The sequence below is a fragment of the Cricetulus griseus genome, chromosome 7 (assembly GCF_003668045.3).
Source record: "Cricetulus griseus strain 17A/GY chromosome 7, alternate assembly CriGri-PICRH-1.0, whole genome shotgun sequence".
NCBI classification, from domain to species: domain Eukaryota; kingdom Metazoa; phylum Chordata; class Mammalia; order Rodentia; family Cricetidae; genus Cricetulus; species Cricetulus griseus.
In genome coordinates, this window is record NC_048600.1 from 86,653,092 (window position 1) to 86,673,485 (window position 20,394).

Genomic DNA, 20,394 nt, shown 5'->3' on the forward strand with positions numbered 1-20,394 from the left:
CATTTAGAAGTCAAGAGAAAGAGTCAGCTAAGAGCATCAAGGTGGAGAGTGGGCCTTGAGGTAGATTGACAGCCTGTAGGTCGTGGTGTCATAAAAGCCAAGAGAAGACTGTGTCGGTTGAGTCAGATGCTGATTTGAGAGTTTGAAATATTCCACACTTAAGTGGCAAGGATCAAGGTGTGAAAAGCCAGTAGTGAACCAGCCCTTAGAATGTAGAGGCAGGAGAATCTCTGCGAATTCTAGACGGCCAATACTACACAGAGACCCTCTCTCCCTGAAAATAAATAAATAAATAAATATATATATATATCTATATATATAATATATATATATATATATATATATATATATATATCTAGCAAAAAGATGAAAACTTTATACTAAAGTTACCAGTGAAAGAAGCACAGATTGGGGGCATGTTGGTGTAGAGAGGACTAAATGAGGCAACTTATATAAAGCATGTGACATAGCCTGGCCCACTCATGCAGCGGGGAAAGGTGCTTTGGTTGATAAGCAATGAGAGATTAGTAGTTGTCACCTTTATACTTCTGCTGGACTGCTCTCTTAACCCAACTGGACTTCCGCTCAAAAGTCAATGTGCCTGTTTTTATTCCAGTCTCTTCGCTGCTTTGTCCAGCTGTCTACTGCTTGGCTATTTTGTGTGTGGGATAAAGATTAGTTAAGTCAAAATTGTCCTGGATATTAAGCTGGTGGTTTTCTCTGTTTCTAGTTACTTTGGACACTTGGAAGGCTGCGGTGCTGATCTACACAAAGAAATCCGAGACACCTACTATCAACTTGTACTATTTTTGGTCAAAGCAATCAAAGGGTTTAATAGCATAAATGACAGGTACTGGATTGCCTTTACATTTCTTAAGGAAAAATGTATTCTTCTGATTATATTCACTTACTAATATGTTCTTTGCGTGTGTGTGTGTGTGTGTGTGTGTGTAAAATGTATGCATTGGATAGGTTTTTGGCCTGTTATCTTCAGTGTTTGATATATGTTATGTGAAGATTAAAACTTGAGTACAAAGCAGATTCTTGTCTCCTCTATAGTTAAGTTGTTTAGACATGATCCTTAAATCAGATGGTTCTTCTGTAACTGTCTAACCTTAGCTAGTTTGGGACTGCACTAATGTTGCCCTTCATCAGTGCATGACTTCACTGCTTACTCCCTCACTGTCAGGTGCTCCAAACTCACTTTCTAACTTTCAGAATTGTAGTATTCTTTTGTTTTGGTTTTTTGGCTTTTTTAAGCTTCAAAGGGTATTTGTGTAAAGTCCTTTCTTACAAATTAGTACCAAATCAGGCTGCCAATTTACACTGTCCCTGTTGGCAGTGGGCAGCTTTGATAATTGTCACCTGTGTGATCTCTTTAGGTCTCTGCTTCCTGCTTTATCCTGTGTTCAGACAGCTCTGCTTCATCTTTTGGATATGGGCTGGGAACCCAGTGATCTTGCCTTCTTTGTTGACATTCAGTTACCAGATCTCCTTATGAACATGTCACAAGAAAATATCAGCGTCCATGACAGTGTGATCAGGTAAGAGCACAGTCCTGCCCTTTGCTCTTCTGAGAGTAGGGGCATGGGTAGAGTTGGGGCAAGGAAATGGGCTTGGCAGCTAGTCTGTAATATGCTCTGGCTTTACCACATGTGAACTGGGTGACGTTGCAAGTTTTTTTTTTGTTTTGTTTTTGTTTTGTTTTTTTGTTTTTGTTTTTTGTTTTTTAACCTTTCTGTGACTCTAATTCTTCATCTTTAGAGCTACCTCTAAGACTTGTGGAAAATGCCTAAGTTTCATTTCTGAGCGTCTAGAACAGTGCCTGGTTTAGAGTGGGCAGGGTAGGTAGTTTGGCAGCAGTAGTGTTGTGAACATGGAAGATGAGGATTGTCTTCATTTGGGGGTTCCTAATAGGCTGTGGAATTGGATAATCTTTTTTTTTTTTTTAACCACATTTGTGTGCTGTTAGCCTCTATAGTGTTCTGCACATTCTAAAGACTTAGATAATAATACAAAAAATAGTATACAAAACTTATCTGGCAGGGGAGACACCATAATCAAGGAGGTGATTTTCCCAGTGGGAGGCTCAACCATGAACCTTGGGATGTGCTGACCCCTGCTATTTCCCAAACAGGGAAAATTCAGCTACAGAATTTGTGATAATAGGGGACTGTATTTATACTCTCCTACATTAAAAGAAAATAGTATACAAAGTTTTTAAAAATAGTTTTTGGTTTTGTTATAAAACAAAGTTAAGAGACAATATTTTAATATAGATTTTAGACACAGGTATTAAGAGTGGGACTTAGAAAAGCACAGTGTCATAGTCTCTGAGTAGATGTGGGTGTCTCAAGGGGGAGGAACTTCATTCCACTATGTGTGTGCTCAAGCCCATTTACCATTCATGACTTTGTATGGAGAGGAGAGAAACAGAAGAATAGGCATTAAGAGGAGAATTGGAACATAAAGAGAATGAGACAACACTCAATATTTCCACTCTCAAAAGAGATGTTCTGAGAAGGCAGAGGGCAATCTCTCCTTGGGTCAGTGAGATAGCTCTCCACAGATAAAGCTGTCTCTACCCCTTGACCTGCTGTTAGCGGGCAGATGGGGAACACAGCACTGACTGACAGCTGGTTTTTCAGCTTCAGCTTCAGCTTCAAGCTTCTGACCCCTTGCTTGTGCTGATTGCATTGGGCGTTTCTAACCATGTCCACACAGAATTTGTTTTAGACAAAGTTGTGTTCAGTTCAGGGTGGCCTCAGACATTCTATATAACCAAGAATTGCCTGATCCTCCTGCCTAGGACTACAGGTGTGTGATGTTTATAACATACATGCTGGAGATTTCTTGCAGTCTATCAACCAGGCTACATCCTCAGCCTAAACTGTTGTTGTTATTAAGACAGGGTTTCACTATATAGCCCTAGCTGGCTTGGAACTCACTGTATAGTCCAGATTGGCCTCTTAATTCACAGAGATCCACCTGTCTCTGCCTCTGCCTTCTGAGCATGTACCACTATGCCTGACTTAACTTTTTTAAATCATCATATTTGACTCCAGTACCTGGCACATGATAGGCTTGCCCTACTCACTGTAGTCTGCTCAAAGAAGGATTTATTTATTTGTTTTGTTTTTTGAGCATAAATCTATCAAATAGTGGATAAACTTTGAGGCTTTGAAAAGCAATTCCCATCGTTTCAAAATGCCCAGTTGTTAAACTTACAGGACACAGCATATGCTGACTAGCACTTCTTTGGCTATTGTAAAAAGCATGCTTTTCTCTCATTACATCCTTCTTTCAGCCAGTGGAGTGAAGAAGATGAGCTCGCTGATGCCAAGCAGAACTCAGAGTGGATGGATGAGTGTCAGGATGGCATGTTTGAGGCCTGGTATGAAAAAATAGCTCAAGAGGATCCAGAGAAGCAGAGGAAAGTAAGACCTCTCAGCTAGAGCAATCTGGGTGACGTGCTAGGAGTTTAGAGAAGAGGGTGTCCCTGGGGTGCATTTGGATGATGTCTTCCAGAGGGCTTCTGGGAATATGCAGGACCAATGTCTGGTCTTCATCCTTATGTGATCCACCTCCATGGCTTACGTCCATAGAACTAAGCTCACAGCAGAGTTTCTTATAAGACTGATGTATATTAGATGCCAGTGTATTAATTTAGTGAGAAATGGAATTGCTGAAGGGTTTGGACTGGGCTGACATACTGTCTACCTGTAGGCAAGCACCATTCCAGTTACAAGGTTGGCAATCACGTGAGCTTGGAAGCAGCTTCTGTTTCTCTTTGAGTGTTAGGAATCAGCTTAGGTAGCCTGTCTGTCTCTGTGTAAGGTGCCCCATGTGCCACTACTACATGTGTCAGGCGTCTGCTGCCTTGAAGCCACTCATTTTCCCCATATTAAGTTCCTTCTGTTTGTCAACCATTCTGTCCATTATAATACATACCTTTGTGGTGCTTATGAGGAACACACCAACTGAGACTTGTGTCTTGTCTCTTGTAAGTTCATATCTGAATGAGAGTGTCCTGTAATGCTCAGGTGACCTGGCAGATTTCCTCTTCAACAACATACCATCTACTACCAAACAGTGACTTTCTGACTTGGTTTCCTCATATGCAGACTAAAATAAACTGCCTTGTAGCCACCAAGTGCTTTCCAGTAACCTGATAGCTTGTTCATGTAACAGTCCCTTACAATCTGCTCCCAAGAAGGAAGTTAACTAGCTAATAGAAAGTCTGTTGACTAGTTGTGTGGCTAACTAGCTAGGTAGTTAGTTAAACATGAAAGACTTATATGATCTAAGGAGAAACCAGAGTATTGTTTGTCTGTTTGTCTATAGAAAGGTCTAGGCTGGCCCAAAACTTGCAATCCTCCTGCCTCAGTCTCCTGAATGCTGGAATAATGAGGAAGCACCACCATGCTCTGCTATTTTAATGTGCCAGAATCAAGAGTCCTATTTTGGTGTTTGTTTGCACTGCCATTGTCTAACAAGCACCCAGCCAAACATCTGGATTTCATTCTTGATAGTCCCTTTATTAATTTGGTCACCAAAGCTTCTCACTCTGCCTCCTTACTGAAATCTGCCTACTTTCCCCATTCTGTTTACGTTTCAGTCCTTGCCCTTAGTACCACCTTGGAGTTAATTGAAAAGCTATATCATAGTCAGCTTCCCTGACCCTGGTCTTGGTTTTATCAATTCATTCTTTGCTCTGCAACCAGAGGAACCTTCAGAGTGCCCAAATCTATTGTCATTACTTTTTTGTTTAAAAACTGCTTTAAAACAAGTGTTTAAAAAAGTTTTTTAAAACACTAGCAGTTTAGGCTCCTTGAAGTTTACCTTTCTGACTCTACCTGGGTATTCCTCCTCTGTGCTCTGCTATACATACTATATTATTGCCCATTTCAAAAGCCCTGGAGCTAGAGAGGTGGTTTAGTGGTTAAGAGTACTCACTGTTCTTCCAAAAGACCCTGGTTTGGTTCACAATCCCAGTAACTCTAGCTCTAGGGAATTCAATGCTTACATCTGCAGGCACACACACATGCACGTAAGTAAAAATACATCTTTTAAAAAAGCAAACCAAAAAACCCTTGTCTTTTTTTCTTTTCTGTCTGTTTTTCTATGCCTTGTACCTGCTAGGCAAGTGTTCACACACTCAGCTACATCCCCAGCCTGTGTTATGCTTCCTTTTTGCAGGTTCAAAGCTTTTGTAGACATTGCTATTCCTTCTCTTTGTCAACTTTATCTCCATCCAACTACCATATGTTTGTTCTTGGTTTTAACTGAGGAATTGTCTTCCTTGAAAAACCTTCCTTGACTGTCCTAATACCTTTGATAGTGTCCTTGTGTTTGCCTGTCAAAGCATTCCCCACACTGTATGACTACCATCTGTTTGCTTGAGGGAATTCCCAAATGGGTACTTGCTTATCCAGCCTTCAAATCCTAGCACCTGGTACAAAGCTTGAGTGATCTTAGGTACCTCCTGAGTGAATGAATTGATTAATGAAAGAGGCCACAATGGAAAGTCTGTTGGCTAATTGTGTCCATTTCACCTTACAGATGCACATGTTTATTGCTCGATACTGTGACCTGTTAAATGTGGATATCTCTTGTGATGGATGTGATGAGATTGCTCCCTGGCATCGCTACCGGTGTCTGCAGTGCAGTGACATGGACCTCTGCAAGACTTGCTTTCTTGGTAAGCTTCAAGGGGAATCCATTTCAACAAGTAACAGTTGTTTCTGTTTTCTATGATTTTGCCATTTTTAAAACTCATTGTAGCCAGGCAGTAGTGGCGCATACCTTTAATCCCAGCACTCAGGAGGCATAGGCAGGCAGATCTCTATGAATTCCAGGCCAGCCTGGTCTGCAGAGTGAGTGCCAGGACAGGCTCCAAAGCTAAACAGAGAAACCCTGCCTGAAAACCCTAAATAAACAAACAAACAAATAAATAAATCCCACTGTGCTAAATAGAGACATTGTCTCTGCTCCAAAGCTACACAAAGAAACTCTGCCTGGAAAAACATAGATAGATAGATAGATAGATAGATAGATAGATAGATAGATAGATAGATAGATAGATAGATAGATAGATATCTCTAGTTCATTGGCAAATATGAGTCATCTCCCTCAACTTGATGATGACTTCCACTGCTCCTGTCTGACATCCTTCCATCTCCCATCCTTTAAACTTTTAGGACCAATGAATACAGGCTCAGATAAGGTTTTAAGAAACTTTGCTTCTGAATCACACAATGCTTCCAAATAGCAACATATATGTGCAACCAAAATAAATTTGAAATGTTCTTTAATATACTTGACTCATGGGTGCTAGGGCAGAGCCCTTCTGCAGCAGTGAGCCCTGGAGAGCTCTGTGTATTTGAAGCCCAGCAGTAAAAGTGGAAATACAATCTAGCAGAGAGACCAAACTCATGCACATAATGAATGCATATGCTGTTATAAATGAGAAACGCAGAATGTTTCTGGGAAATTTTGGAAATATAGCAGTACTCTACAGGGAAGCCTTGTGAAGGAGATAGGGTAAGAATTGGTCTTTGAAGGAAGTTTGAACTGGATGACATTACAAAATCCTGGAGATAGCATTACCATCAAGAGCAGAACAAGATCAGGGACAGGAATGAGTGCTTTCAGTGAATATAGACAAATATACTCCAGTGTCTGTCTAGTTAAGTGATAGACTAAGACAGATAGGGTCCAGGTTGTGGGACTCTGAGATGCTAGGCTAAGGAATTTGAATAGTTTGAAGACAGTAGGGAAGGTTTATAGCTAAGATGTTACTGTGATCAAAGATATGCTCAGGGAAGATGGTCTGTGTCATTCTCCTTTAGGAGACTCTAGTCACAGGGCGTTTGGGCCTATACCAGGTTCACAGCACTGGGAACAGAAGTGGCCAGCTGTGAAGAGTATTGAGCAGGGACTTAGAGAGAGAGAGATCAGAGTAGCCTGTATTGTTCATGTCTGTCATTCTCTTAATCATCAGGTCTCGGATTCCAAAATGCATGGGCTTATTTCTCCCAAGTAACAGTCATGGTAGGAATTTGGCATGTGTTTGACCTGACTGTGACACTGTAGAATGGGGATTAGTCAGCTGAACCATTGCCAAAGATTCCGTGCTGAGAATATCACTGATATGCTCATAGCTACCAGGGCATTCTGGCCTTTGAAGGAACCCCTGCCTTCTGGAGTAGTAATTCAGAAATGGCTCTGGTGCTGGTATCAGTTTGCTGGCATTGTGAGAGATCCTCTACCCCATCCACCTCACACTGCTGGTTTTTCTACAGGTGGAGTAAAGCCTGAGGGCCATGGAGATGATCATGAAATGGTCAACATGGAGTTTACCTGTGACCACTGCCAGGGTTTGATCATAGGCCGGAGAATGAATTGCAATGTATGTGATGACTTTGATCTTTGCTATGGATGCTATGCAGCAAAGAAATACTCCTATGGGTATGTCACATGTTCTGCCACCACCATGACCTTTTGGGTCCTTCACTTAAAGGGGGTGTCTTGTTTTTTCTGTGGAGCTAGGGACTGAACCCAGGACTTGACAGATGTTAGGCAAGCACTGTATACCTGAGCTATACTACTAGCCTTCCTTACTTTTAAAATCTTTTATTGATATTAAGGGTGTGTGCATATGTTTATGCATACATGTTTGTGCACATGCAGAGGTCAGAAGACAGTTATGTAGGGTCATTTCTCTTTTTTTTCCTTTCTGTGGGTTCTAGAGATTAAAACTCAGGTTACCAGGTATGCTAAATGCCTTTACTTGCTAAGCTGTCTTACAGCCCCTTCCTTACTTTTTTAAAGAAAGGTTTTGTTTTGTTTTTTAATATAATTTTAACATACTTAGAAGAAGAAGAGAGAGTGGTACAGTGCACCCTGTGTCCTCAATTCATCAGTTAGGGAGATGGCTTACTCCATCTCTTTCATTTACCTTAACGTATTTAAAGTACATTTCAGACCTTAAGTCATCTCTTTCTTATACCTTGTAATTCATCTTTTTAGATTACAGGTATTACCTTGCATTACCAAACTGTAATTAGCACTCCTCCAGAATGCTCTGCAATCTCTCTTCCTTAGCATAGTTTCCATGTGCAGGCTTTCAGTTGTAAAGTGCTAATGTGAGATGCCCAGTGTTTGTAGTTGTTCATTTCTCTGGGGAAAGAGTAATACTATTCGTTAAAACTTCAGTAGCCATAGCCTGTTGGTGACTAATGCCCAAAATGATCAAACACATACTTCCCTGAGGTCCAGGGATCTTTTTCAGAGTCTTACAAATGTTATAGGCCTTAAAACGTTCATGTCTTTGCAGCCATTTGCCAACCCACAGCATCACAGCCCACCCAATGGTGACCATCCGGATCAGTGACCGGCAGAGGCTCATCCAGCCCTATATCCACAACTATTCCTGGCTACTCTTTGCTGCCCTGGCTCTCTATAGTGCCCACCTGACGAGCACAGAGCATGTGGATGGGGAGCAGCTGGACCCCCAGGCCCGCAGCAATGCTGCTGTCCTGCGGAGCCAGTGCATGCAGCTGGTCGGGGACTGTCTGATGAAGGCCCACCAGGGCAAAGGTAACTATTTCTTATGTAGAGCCTCACGCTGTGCCTCTGCTTGCTGTTGGACAAAAAGCCCAGGCAACCATAAAAGACCACACTTGACTCAGAGGTAGTACATGAGAGGGATTCAGCTTAGCCTGGAATGTAAGTCCCAGTTTCTCTTGAGAGGACTGTTGGCATAGAGTAGCATTTAGTTAGTCAAAGTGTTTCTGACAATGCAATGCAGTACTGATAATCAAACCCTGGAAGTCCATGGATCTGTGTATTTGAGTCTCTCACTTTGCTCAGGAATCCATACCTTTTTAAAAAACCTTTAGTAAAAATCTGCATATCCTAGATGAAAGCTGCTTACAAATAATGGTGTTTCTGAACCCAAATCCAGTTCTAGGGAGGCTAGGTGGGGCTATGTAGATGCCCTGTCTTAAAATAACAAAATAACAAGGTAATTCCGACTTCGCTGAAGGGTATTAGTAGGAAAGTAATGTAAATGTTAAACTTCTGAGACATTTAAGTTTCTCTCAGATGATAGATTCCCCATCTAATTGACATCAGGGAATCATACTTATCTTAGGGAGAAGAAGGGTGATGTTTATATCTGCCAGTAAGAATTTAAAAATCTAGTTGCTAGCCAGGCATAGAGCAGTACATGCCTTTAATTCCAGTGCTCAGGCAGTTCTGTGAGTTCAAGGCCACTCTGGTCTACATAGCAAGTCCCAAGCAAGTCAGAGATACATAGTGAGACCCTGCCTCAAAAATAAATAAATAAATAAACAAACAAATTGCTTGGCACTATCAGGAAAATACATTTTTAATTTTCAAAACAGTCCTGTCACCTGGAGTATCTTCAGTGTTTCATTGTGCCTAAAGTGTAAGTTCCCTTTGCTAGTGTCTTTCCATCTGAGATTAGGAGTGGAATGGATGTGGGCTGCCAGGGGTGCTGCTGTGTGGTTTGTGTAACCCCCCCAGCCGACTGTTTCTATACAGTGGTTAAGCTTCATGGTGCTTGTAAGAGATATCCCTTGTTGTGAATGTTTAGCCATGTCCTTGTTTCTTCCCATTTCAGGTCTTAAAGCTCTAGCACTTCTTGGTGTATTGCCAGATGGTGACTCTACCTCAGAAAACCAAGCCCTGCCAGTCACAGTGTCCATCCAAACATCAGGGGAGCAGCTAGAGAAGAAAACAGTTCAGCTTGCTGAGGAGCCAGCAGATGTGGGCCTGTTTGTGACCTGCAATGTAAGTAGTGTGTCTTTACCATGGGGTCACAGGTTACATTCAGGAAGCCAGTCACAGAAGGAGGCATAACAGGGAAGTTAAGAGCATGGATTATACAACTGAAGACGTTAGTTGCCCAGGTTTGGTTTATATTCAGTCAACAAATAGATGATACCAAAAGTTTACTGTTTTAACAGGTAGACACACCATAGTTTACAGGTGTAGTTTACATAGTTTATAGACAGAAAATCCTTTGTAGGTCCAAGCATGATCTGTGTTGGTGGCACACACATAAACATCTTTTGTGAATTTAAAATATGACTAAATAACTCAACAAAAGATTGTTTTTGTAGAAGTTTGCCTTTGGGGCTGGAGAAATGGCTCAGTGGTTAAGAGCACTGACTGCTCTTTCAGAGAACCTGGGTTTAATTTCCAGCACCCACATGACAGATCACAACTGTCTGTAACTTCAGTTCCAGGGGACTCAACACCCATGGCAAAACACCAATGCACATAAAATAAAAATAAATTAAAAAAAATTTTTTTTATAGAGCTTGAGCCCATGCTGTAAATGTCCCCACCTATCTCCACGTAGTCTTGGCTTAATGGAGAATGCCTGATGTGTCTGACCTCTCTTCTCGGGCTCACATCAAGACTCTTGTCTGCCTATACTTCCCACAATTCTCCTCCTCTGGTAGCCCCACCTATCCTTCCTGCCTGGCCACTAGCCACACAGTGTTTTATTCATCAACCAATAATAGAAACATATTTACAGTAGGACTTTCCCCATCAAACCCCTTTGTCACACAACACATTTAACCTGCCACAGATTACCTTGCACAGGAGGGAATGCAGTCATCCCATCCAGTCAGGAAGGACAGCAGTCCTCACCTCGGATCCTGGGACTGTCTGTATTTGTGAGCCCTCAGCATCTTGTAGCAAGCTGCCCACAGCATTGTGGTCCCCATCTATCAATGTGTTCATTTATTTACACCAAAATGGACTTGATTTTATTTTATTTATTTTGATGCTCAGAATGACCCCATGTTTGACCCATTAGCTTTTGTATTCTCTGTATCTATCTCTGTCTCTCTCTGTGTGTCTGTCTGCCTGCCTGCCTGTCTGTCTGTTTCTGTCTCTCTCTCTGTCTCTCTCACTGTCTCTCTCTCTCTCTCTCTCTCTCTCTCTCTCTCTCTCTCTCTCTCTCTCTGTCTCTCTCTCGTGTGCGTGTGCGTGCGTGCGTGCGTGCGTGCGTGCGTGCGTGCGTGCGTGCGTGCGTGTGTGTGTGTGTGTGTTTGCGTGTACAGATGCAGGTACATTTTATAAAAGGGGATGATAGTGACAATGACTGTAATACAGAGTTATTATAGGAGTTATGTCCTGTCCACACTTGGAAGAAACTTGTAAAGTACTTAGAACATGCAAACAGTAAGCTCCATGTCAGAAGAGGACATTGGATATTCTACTCTATCACTCTTTGCCACATTCCTTAAAACAGGGTTTCTCACAGAACGTGGAGCTAATGTGATAAATAAACCCCAACAATCCTCCTGCCTCTTCTCCTGACAGCAGTTATAGGCATAACACATACATGGCTACATCCCAACTTATTTTTATTATTAAATGTATTTATTTACTTTACATCCCGACCACAGTTTCCCCTCCCTCCTCTCTTCCTATTTCCTCCCCCAGCCCTCCCCAAACCACTCCTCCTTTGTTTCAGTTCAGAAAGGGGCAGGCCTCCCATGGGTGTCAACAAAGCATGTATATGGGTGCTGGGATCTGGCTAATCCTCATGCTTGTATACCAAGGCCTCTTACCCACTGAGCTCACAGTTCTGTCCTGTACCCTTAGAATATTCATTTCTATATCATTAAAATACCTGCGTCTATGGCAGTAGAAGCGATGTTATGTGTAGATTTGATGTAACCTCATCTTTATATTAGCATTAGAGATAATAGCAGACATAATACTTTTCTGATTGTAAATAAAGATGGGTTTCATTTTTCTGTGTGTGTATATGCTATAACACATGTACATTTTCATGTGTGTGTGCATATGTGTGGAAGTCAGAAGTCAGCATCAGGAGTCTTCCCCTGTGACTCTTCACCTTGCCTTTTTGAGGCAGGATCTCTCACTGAACATGAACACCAGTTGAGCAATACTAGCTGGCCAGTAAGCTCCAGGGATCCTCTTGTCTCTGCCTTCTCCCACGCTAGGATTACAGGCACTCCCTGCCACACCTGAATCTTATATGGTTGCTAGAGATCCAAACTTAGATCCTTGTGCATACAAGGTGAGCACTTCACTGATTGAGGAATCTCCCAGCCTGTGTTTGTTTTTCTACCAAAAAGGAAAGTATGTAAAGATGATCACTGGGACTGGAGTGCTCAGAGGTTAAGAGCACTGACTCCTTCCAGAGGTTCTGAAGGAAGTAGAATATTGGATATATATATATATATATATAATATATATATATATATATATATATACAGAATATTGTATACATAATAAATAAAGTCTTTAAAAATAATAAAAAAATAAAGATGATCACTGCATTGTACTAGAAGGAAATCAACAACTTTATCTTTTTCCCAAAAGAAGAACTTTCCATTCTTGGCTTCTGGAAGCCAAATGGAAAATACTAAAAATTTGGTATGAGCCATTGCTTATGTGACCCAGAAGCTCTGACAGCAGTTCAAAGATGATCAGAGGGCTGTGATGGGAGGATCATCATTATAGAGTACTGGTTTGTTCTAAGAAATTAGTAGCATTTTTCTAAAGAAATTCAAAAGATTCTTAGTTTGTGAAAGACTAGCTAACAATTGTATAAGGTATATATGGAGTATATTTTTGTTATATTCTTTTACATTTACCTCCTGTTTTTAGGGAAAGAGAGCTACAGATAAAGAAGTCAGACCTTTGGATTACAAGCAGAGGAAAACAGCGACTGAAGGACTCTCCTTAACAAAGGACCTTTCATGCCAGACCCAGACTTCAGATGCACCTGCAAGTGCTCCTGTGCCTCCAGGACCTCCAGGTCAGCAACTATGGCCATTAACTCCATCTCCTTCCTCTCCAAGTGCACACATCCTCACATCTGCACTGTTGCATACAATCTGAAATTGTCCAGTAACTGAAGTTTCTCCATGCTGTTCAGCTGTGGCTGGTTACTTTGTATCACCTATTCTTTATTTTAGCTCATCTATTCCATGTGTTTACCAGGTGCCTTCTCTTTGATAAGCATCATGCTGGATCCCAGGGATGAAATCTACCAACACAGGCAAAGGCACACATGGCCTCTGTGCTCCTGCAACTCATGATCCAGGAAGGTTTCAGACAGAGATACAAATAACTGTCATTTAAGGTGGCTTCTGATTCTGGCCCCATGGGAAGTGTGACAGTGTTAGCCCTGATCTAGAGCAGATTGTATCTGTATGAAGCCATGTAAAAGGAGAGATGTAAGGGACCTTGAATGTGCCAGGCTGTGCAGTAGGGACTGACATTCAAGCAGAAATCACTGTGAGAAAAGGCCTCTTAGTATGTTCCAGAACTAACATCTCTTGCCAGGTATGCAGGACCAGAGCAGAGCACTGGAAAATGACACAGAAGAGTTATTGTGGTGCTTGCTGCAAGTCTGTGACATTCAGGCCTCAGCCTGTCAGAGGAAGAAAATGGTGGGGTGGAGCTGGGATTTTGGAGGATGGAGCAGCAGTGCTGGGTTGCAGGAGATACTTCAGGCAGCCCAGGGAGTCAGGTTCTATCCCCTTGGTTGTTCTGTAATAGAAGTGGAAGTGAGTATATTTTGCACCATCATCAGGACCAGCTCTCAGAAGCAATACACTCCACAGCATGCCAGGTCCTCAAAGTGTACCAGAGTCACATTCCCCTGAGGACCAGGATTTTGGTTCATAGACAATAAGTATCTGTCAAATACCCCCATTTCCTGGGACATTGCTAAGTGCACAAAAGAGGCAAAAACCAGAAGGGAACATGATGAACACCAAACAAATGTGCAGAGTGTTAAAGGGTAATTGGGTGCTTAGAGGACAGGGAGGGTGGTTCCCTATCCAATTAGGGGCCAAGAAGACCTCTTCGAGAAGGTGACTGTGTTCAACAGGGTTTTGTTGTTGTTTCAAAAAGATTATTTTATGTGTAAGGGTATTTTGTCTACATGTATATCTGTGTGCCAAGTGTGTGCCTGGTAAAGGCAGAGGCCAAAGAGGAAGTCCTCTGAGACTGGAATTGAGGTAGTTGGGAGCCACCATGTGGATGCTGGGATCAAACCCAGGTCCTCTGGAAGAGCAGTCAGTGCTCTTAACCACTGACCAATCTCTCCAGCCCCTTTGTTCTTTTTAAAACAAAGTCCTGCGTGTAGCTAGGCTGGCCTCAACCTCTTGACTAGCCACTCTGTCAAGTGCTAGGATTCCAAGCATGCATTACTATGCCTGGCTTCAGCAATAGGATGTTATCCAGCTTCCTTCTATAGGAACATAAGGGTAATGTCATGGTTTAGTTGCCTTTTATATGTGTGGGACCCTGCAAAATCTGACTGGTGTTTCCCCACACAGATGCTGAACATCCAGAAGTGTCATCTCAGACACCAGTAGAAGAGAAGGCAATTACTCCAAACCCTGAGCAAGTGTTTGCAGAGTGTTCCCAGAAGAGGATTTTAGGATTGCTGGCAGCCATGTTACCTCCCATCCAGTCGGTAAGAGGAAGGCAGGGTTTTCTTTGTGAAAAAGTGTGTGGTCGTATTCACAGAAAAAGAAAAAAATGTTGGTAAGGTGAAAGCAGAAACCAACTGTTATCAACAGCTCTGTGTCGTGAGGGAGGGGATGACTATTAATTAAAGCTACTTTCTTTGAATTTATATTTTGTATGAGTATAATTTTTTTTTTTCTGGGACAGGTTTTCTCTGGGTAACAGTCCTGGTTTAATTCTTATAGTTACTTTTTCTATGTTTTTATTTTGAAAGTTTTTAACCTCATTGAAAGTTTGTAAGTACAATGAATGAAGATGTTTGCCTAGATTAGTTACTAGTTACTGCTTATTTATATTTTTATTTTATTTTATTTTTATTTATATATTTATTACATTTTTTCTGAAATTAAATTGAAAGCTTATAGGCACTTCATCCTCAGTTCTCCTAAAAGTGCTATCTTCTGAGTACCATATTACTACCATATTGAATACTCAGGCCTATTGGCTCACACTGTAGGCCTAGCCTACACACACACACACACACACACACACACACACTCTCTATGTCTTTTTAAAAAGTTCAATTAAACCGATAAAAATTTAACACTGGTAAAGTAATTTTATCTCAAGCAAAGCAGAATCTAGACATAGATTTTCCCAGTTTTCCTAGAATGCCCCTTGAGCCTTTTTTTGTGAAAATCAGGATCCATTTAAGAATGTGTTGGGTTCAGAGGACATGCTTATTTGGTCCCCTTTGGTATACTCACCTTGCTTTGATATTTGTTGTAGTAACTGCCTTTAAGATTTTCCCCCACCCGAAACAGGATTTGTCTGTGGAACAGCCCGGGTTGTCCTCAAACTCAAAGAGATCTGCCTGCCTCTGCCTCCCAAGTGCTGGGATTAAAGGCATGCGCCACTATTCTTTGAAGAATGTTCTCATTTTCCTCTTTGGACTCTATATACTGAGGCTTTCTCAACCATAACAGCTTCTCACATGTCTGCTTTTATGCCATTTCCTAGGTTCCCCCATTACATGGGAACTTGCAGCCCACACTATACCAGCATTTTTAATAATATAGCATTGGAAGCCAAGTAAAATGCAGACAGTATTTAAAGGAAAAAAAAATAGGGCTGAGAAGATGACTGTACAGCTATTACCTATAAATGTGTGTAGAGAAAGGTTGACAAACTGTCCTTCCAATTGTTAATAGTTGCTACTTCTTTGGCATTTGTGGGTCGAAAGAGGGCTATGATGGAAGGTCTGAATTTTATGTATTTTTTTTAGTTCTTTGAATTCTTTATAATGGACATTATCAGGAGAGGAAGAAAAGCAAGTGTTTGCTACTCTGGTAGAGGACCAGAGTTTGGTTCCCAGCCCTCATGTCTATAGGCTCAACAGCTCCTATAACTCCAGCTTCAGGGTTCCAATGCCCTCTTCTGGGCTCCATAGGCACCTGACTTACATGTACATAATCACAAATACACATACAAATAAAAAATTAAATGTAAAATAGTAGGATAAGATGATACCTGAGCATATTTATTTTATTTACAGTTGATTGTACATATGCCATTTTTCAAACTGGAATTAGGCCCATTGCAATATATGAATAGGTGGCATGTGTAGATGATCTGGCTGCTTGGATTATGTAGTAAAGAGATCTCCCCTCTCTGTTGACAGGGTCCCACAGTCCCCCTGATAGACCTGGAGCACGTCCTCCCACTCATGTTTCAGGTTGTCATCTCCAACGCAGGCCATCTGAATGAAACCTACCACCTCACCCTGGGTCTCCTGGGCCAGTTAATTGTCCGTCTTTTGCCAGCAGAGGTAGACACTGCAGTTGTCAAGGTCCTTTCAGCCAAACACAACCTCTTTGCTACAGCAGACAATGGTATTGTACCAGATGGCTGGAAAACCACCCACCTGCTCTTCAGCTTGGGAGCCGTGTGCCTGGACAGGTAACCTTGGTTTCCATATACCCAGCCTCCACAACACCCTTTGTAGTACTCACTGAGAACAAAGGTCTAGCTGTGGATGAGTTCCAGTGTGCTGCAGTGCTGATGCTCTTCTGTGGAAATTCAACTAGTAACTCCACACTAAAATAGCTGAGCGCCTCAGTGGCACCTGCCAGTCAATGCCGATGAGATCTATTCTGGTAGATTTGTCCTGAGCAAAGTAAGTATAGGCATTGCAGTTGAGAAATGTGTTTTCATTATAAAAACAACAATTATAATACCAAATTGGAAATGAAATGAAGAAGGAAAAATGACCTTTACTTGTACCATATATATCTCTAAGCTCCTTTTTGAGCATGGCTATGAATATGAATGTATCTGTCAGTATGTGCATGTGAAGATGACAGTCTAGAGCAGTGGTTCTCAACCTTCCTAATCCTGTGACTCTTTAATACAGTTGTTCATGCTGTGGAGACCCCAATTATTTTTTATTGCTACTTCATGGCTATAATTTTGCTGCTGTTATGAATTGTAATGTACATATCTGTGTTTTCAGATGGTCTTTTTTTTTTAATGTGCATTAAAAAAAAGTTTTGCCTACATGTTTGTCTGTGTGAGGGTACTTGATCCCCTGGAACTGAAGTTCTAGACAGTTGTGAGCTGCCATGTGGATGCTGGGAATTGAACCCGGGTCCTCTGGAAGAGCAGCCAGTGCTCTTAATCTCTGAGCCATCTCTCCAGTCCTTCAGATGGTCTTAGATGACCCCTGTAAAAAGGTTGGTTGACTCCCATGGGTTGAGAACCACGGTTTTAGATTAGAGAGCATAGTTGTAGATTGAGTTTCTAGGCTGAGTATATAAGTAACAGATCTTGATTTTGTTTGTTTTCACTTACCTTTATGTGAAAAACATCATTCTGGTAGTTTTTAAGCTGTTTTTAAGCTAAATAATGGTTAGTTCTTTGCCTGAGTCTTACTTTTCCTAGGACAGTAAGCTGGGATGTTTGTAAGGGTGTGGCCACCTAACATTGGAGCTCTTGCCTTCTAGCCGAGTGGGCTTGGACTGGGCCTGCTCCATGGCAGAGATCCTTCGGTCACTCAACAATGCCCCATTGTGGCGAGACGTCATTGCCACCTTCACAGACCACTGCATCAAGCAGCTGCCTTTCCAGCTGAAGCACACCAACATCTTCACCCTGTTGGTGCTTGTCGGCTTCCCCCAGGTACAGCGTCTGAAGTCCTGTTCACCCCAGTCTCTGTAGCACATATACACACGCACACATATGTATGTGTCTGTAATGGTTTTGGAATTCTTTTTAGTTGCATGATTTGCTTTTATAGTCTTGGTATATTTTCAGAATTGTACAGTTGTTAGACTTGCATTGTCAGCAGTTAGACATTTGATTCATTTTACTAGCTTTGAATAGTAGGTAACTATAATGTATTCAGTTACAAAGAACTTTAGAGACTGTTATCTTTCACTCTGGCACTCATGTTGATCTTCCTCATTTTGTATGCCTCATCTGACTGGGATTAGGATCTGTAAAGCGATGGCAAGCACCTAATTTTGTGCCAGGTCTGCACCCAATCCTTTGGACTTAGGAATGAGAAGACCCCCTATCCATGTGTGCTTGTAGAAGAGCAAGCAAAAGGGACTGGGCTTGTGCCTAATGAAGTGCCTCTTCCTGCATCAATACTCTAGGTCCTCTGTGTGGGAACCCGCTGTGTTTATATGGATAATGCCAATGAACCCCATAATGTGATCATCTTGAAGCACTTCACTGAGAAGAATAGAGCTGTGATTGTCGACGTCAAAACCAGGAAAAGGAAAACAGGTCCTAAGCATAATTATGTCTTCTAAGAATGGAAGAAAATAGTCTAATCCTTGCATGCTATGAAACCATTGAAGACGCCTCAGTTCTTGTTCCTGCATATGATTGTTTAATCTTTTAGTTACATTTATTTATTTGCGTGTGCACACACACACGCATGCTCATGTGCATACACACATTTGTGGAGATCAGAGGACAACTTGTGGGAGCCAGTTCTCTTATTCTGTCACCTGAGGCCCTAGAGATTGAACTCAAGTTATCAGGCTTGGTGGCACATGCCGTATCCACTGAGCCCTCTCACCAGCTCAAATCTTTCCGATTAAGTGGGTTTCTTATGAAGAGTATGGTGGTGCATGTCTGCAACCTCAGCACTGAGGCAGGGGGATCACATAATCATGATCAGCATGATGGTGGTTTGAGGCTAGTCTGGACTGCATAATGAGACTCTGTCTCAAAATAAAATAGTCATAGTAATTAATAAACATAGTAAACATAAATTGATTTCTTATAGCTAACATATAGTCAGTCTTTTTAATCCAGTGTGACAGTCCCTTCCTTTCAATACTTATTCAGGCATTTTATGATTGATTGAATTTAAGTCTGCTGTCTCCTTGCTTATTTTCCATTTGTCTCTGCTCTTGGTTCTTTTTTCTTCTCTTGTTTTCTTTTGGATTGATTTTTCTTATTTTCTAAAAATTCATTTCATGTCTGCTGTTGGCTCTAACTATAACTGTTGCACTGGTATCACAGTTGTCAGTACTTTAGTCCGCACTTGGAAGATGGTCCTGACGTTTGTTCTGCATACCTGTGACTGTCTTCAAATGTTATGCCACTTTGCAATTGTGTAGAAATCCAGCATTTGTGCCTCATATCTGCCTGACTCTGTGTTATTGTAGTCACATTTTTATTCTACATGATGTAAATCTCATAGTACATAAAGTACTATGAGATGTGAGTTCTTACTACAGAGATTTTTAAGTGAAAACAATGCATATTATATTCAATTATCCATTTACTATTTTTGGTGTTCTTCATTGCTTTTTGTAGATTCAGAAGTCCATCTAGTATAATTTTCTTTGGTTTGAAACACTTCCCTTAGCATTTCTTATAGTACATTTCTTCTGCCACAAAAATCTGTCTGGAAAATTTTTGTTCTGATCTCATTGTTGCTTTAGAGACGGACTCTCACCAGATAATCTTGTTGGCCTTGAAGTCTATATGTCTTTCTCTCCCAAGGACTGGTTTTGCAGGTGCACACTACCACTTCTGGCTTTGACTTTATTTTTGAAAGATTATTTTTCTTGGGCTAAAGAGATGGTTTGGCAGTTAAGAGCTCATGCAGAGGACCCAGGTTTGGTTCACAGCACCCACGTCCCAGTGACTCACAACCACCTGTAACTCCAGCTCCAGAGGATCTAGCACTCTCTCCTGATCTCCATGGGCACTGTACTTACATGTACAAACCCTCACACTGAAAGACATATATACACATAATTAAAAGTAAAATCTTTATGAAATGTAATTTTTCTGTATAAAAAGAATTCTGAGAGATATTTTAATATTTGTTGTTATACTGTTCTGTCTCTCTCTCTCTCTCTCTCTCTCTCTCTCTCTCTCTCTCTCTCTCTGTGTGTGTGTGTGTGTGTGTGTGTGTGTGTGTGTGTGTGTGTGTGTGTGTGTGTGTGTAGATCTCACATAGCACAGACTGCCTTGAACTTGCTATATAACTAAGGATGGACTTGTGATCCTTCTGCAATTGCCTGGAGTTCTGGGGTTACAGGCGTGTACCATCACCTGGTTAATAGACTGGAGACCAACCCTAGGCCTTTCAGTTGCTAAGCAAGCAGTCTACCATCATAGCTATTCCCCAGCTCCCAATAGTTTTTTGTTGTTTTTTTTTTTTTCCTTTGAATTCTTTAAAGATGTGTCTGTTCTCTGGGTTGCACTAATTCTGCTGTGAAGTGACATGAGATTTGCTGTGTTGTTATCTTTGTTGCTGTTTATAGTATATCTTTTCTCTGGCTGCTAAGGGTTTATTTGAATACCCTGATGGTGGATAAGGCATTCTGTAAGTTCATAGATGGTGGTTTTGGCAGAAGCATTGCA

At 41.4% G+C, this 20,394-nt stretch overlaps 1 protein-coding gene and 1 non-coding gene across 2 annotated transcripts in view; both read left to right on the top strand.

Moving 5' to 3' along the window:
* Positions 1–20,394, top strand: part of Zzef1 (zinc finger ZZ-type and EF-hand domain containing 1) — a 115,327-nt gene that overhangs the window by 72,633 nt on the left and 22,300 nt on the right. The window contains 12 exon segments of the mRNA XM_027426815.2: positions 731–850; positions 1,383–1,544; positions 3,308–3,437; positions 5,563–5,701; positions 7,305–7,470; positions 8,339–8,601; positions 9,650–9,819; positions 12,688–12,838; positions 14,370–14,509; positions 16,184–16,461; positions 17,505–17,679; positions 18,159–18,291. Of these exon segments, the coding sequence (XP_027282616.1) occupies positions 731–850; positions 1,383–1,544; positions 3,308–3,437; positions 5,563–5,701; positions 7,305–7,470; positions 8,339–8,601; positions 9,650–9,819; positions 12,688–12,838; positions 14,370–14,509; positions 16,184–16,461; positions 17,505–17,679; positions 18,159–18,291 (2,027 nt within the window).
* On the top strand, positions 2,032–2,192 carry LOC113836847. Its single transcript, XR_003487370.1, has one exon. It is a non-coding gene; the product is annotated as a U1 spliceosomal RNA (small nuclear RNA).